Consider the following 6119-nt stretch of genomic DNA (forward strand, 5'->3'; position numbering starts at 1 on the left):
AATCAGTCATTGAAAAATGTTCTACGATCATTGTTAAGCTTTGTGTTACGGGCCCCAGTTGTTCATAAAGTCATGTGCGATCTGAACAGCTTCATGAAAATGCCTGTTGTATTGACAAGTGTCTGCTTGAATAGCTGCACACAAAGGCGAATATAAAATCCAAACATTACATATTCATCAATATGCTTATTAAGTAAAATTTTACTTCTTATTACCACACTTCCACCCTTATGGACCTACGGTACATATTATTCCAGTGTCTGAATTCGAAGTATGATTGCATCGTTTTTCTCTCTCCATTGCAGACATCGATTGAATGTGCACAAGAACCGGTATGCCGATGTCCTCTGCTACGACCATTCCAGAGTTTTCCTACCTTTACTCAATGGCGATCCTTACTCAGATTACCTCAATGCTAACTACATGGACGGATACAAGCAGAAAAATGCCTTCATTGCTACACAGGGTACGTAGTCCCACTCCTTTCAATAGATGTAGGGTTTTTCAGCTTCTTCGTTCTGGTTTCTCAAATTTTCCCTCAAATCCCTTTCATGAATTCACCCTCAAATAATCCAGATTTTTTAATGCAGATTAGAATGATGCAGCTTGGAAATTTACATTCATGAATTCAGAAATAATCTGCTACATTTTTTTTATTAGTGCAGCAAGGACATATTGTGGCTTATCAACATGGTAACTCAGTGAATTACACGAAGATGGGGAGCAAGATCTTTAACTGCAGACAAACTTTGATGAAAATTTATTGGTTTTAAAAGGGATATTAAAGGAACTGTAAGTCTGTATCTGTTTGAGGACTTTAAAACTTACCACCATCAAAGACTTGAGTGATTTCTAGTTCAATCGTTGAGCTTGATAAAGATATTTGAGAAGTTGATATCTCTTTAGGAAGCGCGATAATTCAGTCGGTAGAGCTGGGTTTCGGATTCCAGTGACCCTGGTTCCACTCCCACTTGGTGCGCAAGTGCCCTTTGGTAAGGCATTTAATTCCTCATTACCATGTCCCTCGGAGAGGACCTTATATCATCAGTCTTCTGGTTGCTTGCTTATAAGCAGTCATACTTTCTTAGCAATCAGGTAAAATATCACCACTTTGCTACTACTTCTACTATACTTACACTTGAAATTCATGCGCAACTTTGATACCGCTTGATCTTGACAGGCCCCTTACCAAAGACTTTCAGTGACTTCTGGCTGATGATTTGGGAAAACCAGGTGAGAACGATCGTCATGACGACCAGGACGGTGGAAAGAGGGAGGTTGAAGTGCGGTCAGTACTGGCCCCTGGAGGAAGGAACGTCGGGAGACTACGGCAAGATATCTGTTGCCAATTTGGAGGTGGAGACGAGGAGGGATTACACCATCACTTTGCTGACAGTTCACAATAGCTCAGTAAGTCTGCAAAAGCTTCACAAGTAGCATTTCCTGTTCGCCTTCACAAAGTGTCCGAAAGGAATCTACATCAATGAAAATTTTAATAAAAAAAAAAAACTGGTATACTGAACTAGACAGTAAAATATCTGTAATAAAAACACATAAATTTTGGGGGGTTTTAACGGTCTCACTCAATTTCTTAGGTTTATATATTTTTTAAATTATTTCCAAGAAATTATGTTGCAATAGACCAGTTCAGTATTAACCTTTGAAACAAAAGACCTTTGATATCCACAGATGTTTAAATTGGGGTGGTAAGACGACAAGAACACATGTGTCGAAACGTTGAGCTTGGGGGATCCTCATTGACAACCAGCATATGACCATGAAAGAATGCACAGTATACCTTGAATCCACTACACTGGACTTAGCATATACATGTAAGAAAAGAATCTTAACCTGTTTCTTACGTGTGACTTCACCTATTTCGCCTACAGACTGGGGAAAGCAGGAGAATAACCCACTTTCAGTTTACGAGCTGGCCCGACTTTGGGACGCCCCGATCTGCCCTAGCCATGCTGGAGTTCCGGGAGGAAGTTCGGCAGTACCAGTCGACATCTGTCAAGGAAATGGGAGAGGACTGGACTGAACACCCAGGAGGTCCACCCATAGTGGTCCATTGCAGTGCTGGTATCGGCAGAACAGGTGAGTGAGCACCAGAAGAAAAAAAATTACATTAGGGCTCAGGATTATTTCGCTAGAAAAGTGAAAAAAGAGCCTTTCATATTCCTATAGGTCCCAATGTAAACTGAAATAAAATGTAGCAAATTTGGCAGGTGTGCCTAAAAATTAGTCCAGGAATATAAATTTTTGTTTTAATTCCTTGGATGAGAGAAAAGAAAGATTTGTTGAAACTTTGACTTTGTTTGTTGATACTTAGGACAAATATCATAGAAAATAGTTTCCTGCAAAAGGATTGATCTTTTTCACTGTAATATTCTTAGTTTTGTTTACCATTAGATCAGGCATATTTATGCACGTAACTCTCAGTACAGTGGCATCTGATCTTGTAGAATGATCTTTTAAAAGTTACATCAAGCACCAGCTTAGTTTCTTTGTACATTGTGTATTAAAACAAAGATTACTCAAAGTGTGAGGGCTTGCGTTCAGATCTGATGTTATGGAAAGATGCAACTTGAACTAACCATGATATAAAAGTAACTCCTCATCTTTTTATTAATACCACTGGCATCATGCATGATTGAACAAACAGATGAAATTTTTCCAAGTTTCGGTTAAAATGGATGAAGTGTACAGAAACTGATAAGTAAAGCAAAACTTTTTGTAGTTACGATCAAAGTTGTGATTGATTTGCTATGCATGCTGCACTGTCAAAGTGATCATCGATACTTTTCTCTGTTTTGCTCCTCAGGAACCTTCTGTACGTTGGACATCAGTTTAGCTCGCCTGGAGGATGTTGGCACCATCGATGTCTGCAACACGGTGCGTCTGATGAGAGCCCAGCGTGCCTACAGCATCCAGACCCCAGACCAGTACGAGTTCTGTTACTTTGCTCTGGTGGAGTATGCACAGCGCGGCGACAAGCTCCCGTCATCCATAGACTTCCGTGGGTACGAGGACAGTGAAAGTGACAGTGACGACTAGAACTCTACTTCAAAGCTTACTGCAGTGACCCTTTGTTGGTCACAAAGACTTATAAAGGTGGAAACAGATTAAGAGTGGAAAGAGTCTTAGATATCTCTGGATAAAGCAAGATCAGGTGGTCCGTAGAATCACTGCAAAGGATGGAGAGATTCCATAAAGTTGAAATTTTCCCATGAATGGAGTTTCTTAGAGAGAGTGGCAGCTGCATTTATACCTCGTCGTCACTAACTCCTGATGATGGTATTTGAATAAGGTGGAATGACACAAGTCAGTTTGGCGTAATGCGTCGTACAGGTAGTTGTGCCTTGTTGTCCCAAAGTTCTGTTGAGATGTTTCCAATGGTAGAGGCCCTCTCGGAATCCTTGAGGCTTGGACCTGAATATGACCTTCTTCTGGAACTGAGGCAGAAGCAGAGATGGGGTACTCAACGGAACTGTCCGATGGACAGGGATGTCTACACAAGACTAGATCTCAGCGAAGGGATCTTCAAAGGAATGGACAACACTGGTCCAGCTCTACATGTTGAGGATTGTAAGCCTGTTGATGACTGAATTCTGTATTCCCTTAGACTTGGTACAGGGATTACCCGGTGCCCTTAGACAACGGCCTAGTACAAAGGTCCTGGTCTGGTAAGGAGTACCACCTGAATGACTCCTGTCTCATACAACCCAAGGAAACTCTTTTCTATTAGAGGATTGGCCAGCGTAGACTTGAAACACAGCTGTTAACATTATCGTCCTTTGGAACAGAGTAATGACTTATGTTAAAAAACGTGTCATTAACGTTTGACATTCAGAAAGTTAAGATTTCCGAGTGATATACTTGCATCCGCTACGTGTTGACAGTCAAGAAGCAGGAATCCCCCCAGAGACTACGTTGGAGACTTCTACCAAAATATAGAGGCTTGTCCCGGCACAAAGTGAATAAACGTGGGAATGTACAGCGATGCCTGTTCCAAGAATTTCAAAGCATATTAAGCTTTGACAGACTTTCTGGCCCTCAATGAAAGACATGTTTGATTCCCAGGAGGGAAGCACGTAGTGACCTCAATGTAGTATCCAGTATTTTAGTAAATTCAGTATAAAAATTATGTCAAATGATTATTTTTTTTCGGGTATGTGCGAAAGGGTTGAAAAGATGATATTCTGTCATAAATAAAAAAGAGAAAATACTATATATTTTATAATTTCTGCCTATTTATATTAACCATAAGAGGTGGTGTGGTGGTGTACGAGACTTTACGGTAAAATAATAGTTCAGGGGGGTGTTTCACAAAGAGCAAGTATGACCAAATGTCATCTCATTGATTAGTATGTGAAACCGTTCCATGAGCTTGTATTGACTGGCCAATGCAGTGGTGCGTAATGTTTCACATGCAAAATGATTTTTAATCAGACTCGAGTCTTTATGAAACACCCCCCCAAATTGATTATGTCTGTTGCATATGATCGTGTATATATTTATATATTTAAGTATACTATTTAGTTTCAAAGATGTAAATGATACTGTTGACCATGTACATGCTTGTGTTATTGTCATCTGTGTTTGGTATGCCACATGAGGTTGTTTCTTGATGATTGTTGTTGAAGCACAGATTTGCTCCTATCATGAATAATAGTGTTGATTTTGCAGTCATTTTGTGGCCAATTTGCGTTCTAAGGATCATCTGCTTTTTTTCATCAAGAAGAAAGATGAATCAAGAGATTTTTAGTTCCCCAATAAAGTTATTAATTCTACGGAGTATATGATTATTTTGTTTGTCTGATTCTTGGTATTGTAGACTTTATAAACACAAAGTCTGTCTTGTTAATGATCATTACTTAACGTCAAGTCCACCCCAGAAAGATGTTGATTTGAATAAATAAAGAAAAGGCAAACTAACTAGCATAACGCTGAAAATTTCATCAAAAATGGATGTAATTCAAGAAAGTTATGACATTCTAAAGTTTCGCTTATTTTTTTATTTAACAGTGATCTGCTCAACTCAGTGGCATGCAAATAAGACAGTCGATGATGTACATCACTCACAATTTCTTTTGTTCTTCATTGTTTGAATTATACAATATTTATTTTTTTTTTACAGATTTGACAAACTTGACTGAACCATATAGTATCAACCAATGCTAATTCAACATGCTCAACATGACAATGAGGAGAAAATAAGATTATTTCATGTACTAAAATACGAAAGAAATAGTGAGTGGATGACGTCATCAGTCTCCTCATTTGCATACTGACCAGGATGTGCATAAAACTGTTTTGTGAAATTAAGCAAAACTTTAGAATGTCATCACTTTCTTATTTTACATCCGATTTTGATGAGATTTTCAGTGTTATGCCTGTTGGATTTTTTCTCTTTTTATTCAAATCAAAATTTTGTTGGGGTGGACTTGTCCTCTGACAATATTTATGTGTAATTGTACCAACCTGAGGTCCGGTGTCTCAATGCTGAAGTGACAGACCCAGCTGGGTTGAATGTAGTACCACACCGGGGCCGCATTGTCTGTGTACAGTAGTCAGCCCTTCTATTGTGTCTGACCTGTCTAGATCGAGGTATGTTTTCAGTAGTGCACAAGTCAAGGGGGTAAAATGCTAATTTGTCTAATGGCAACTCGTCCACTCACCACATGGCCTGTCTTCATTTAGTCCAATGCCATTTCGTCTAACAACCATTTGGTCCAATAATCACTTGGTCCAATCATCACTTTGTCTAATCACCATTTCGTCTCATAACCACTTGGTCTACTGTAATATCCATTTCGTTTTCATTCATTTTGCACAATTAACACTTAGTCCGATTAGACCAAATGGTAAATGGACTAAATGGCTATTGGACCAACTGGTTATGAGACGATATGGCGAGTGGACGAATCGGCAGTTAGACCATGTGGATAGTGGACGAGCCAATGGTAGACCAACTGATGGAAGACGAGTTGGCAATTGGACGAATTGGCATTAGACGAATTTGAAATAAATCGTCAAAGAGATATGTTTAATTCAATTTCAAATAGCAATTAAGTAACATTGAATATCTTTTATTACAACATACCTACATTGTGATC

At 39.1% G+C, this 6119-nt stretch overlaps 1 protein-coding gene across 3 annotated transcripts in view; it reads left to right on the forward strand.

The window, feature by feature from the left end:
- The window catches only part of LOC121415222 (tyrosine-protein phosphatase non-receptor type 9-like), a 65210-nt gene extending 60412 nt beyond the window's left edge, over positions 1 to 4798 (forward strand). For all 3 annotated transcript variants that reach the window (XM_041608393.1, XM_041608394.1, XM_041608395.1), the window contains 4 exons: positions 306 to 466; positions 1181 to 1410; positions 1890 to 2097; positions 2825 to 4798. In XM_041608393.1, coding sequence (XP_041464327.1) covers positions 306 to 466; positions 1181 to 1410; positions 1890 to 2097; positions 2825 to 3057 — 832 coding nt within the window. In that variant the 3' untranslated portion in view covers positions 3058 to 4798. The remainder of the gene's footprint in view (positions 1 to 305; positions 467 to 1180; positions 1411 to 1889; positions 2098 to 2824) is intronic.
- The last annotated feature ends 1321 nt before the right edge of the window (positions 4799 to 6119 follow it).

Source organism: Lytechinus variegatus, chromosome 5 (genome assembly GCF_018143015.1).
Source record: "Lytechinus variegatus isolate NC3 chromosome 5, Lvar_3.0, whole genome shotgun sequence".
NCBI lineage: Eukaryota > Metazoa > Echinodermata > Echinoidea > Temnopleuroida > Toxopneustidae > Lytechinus > Lytechinus variegatus.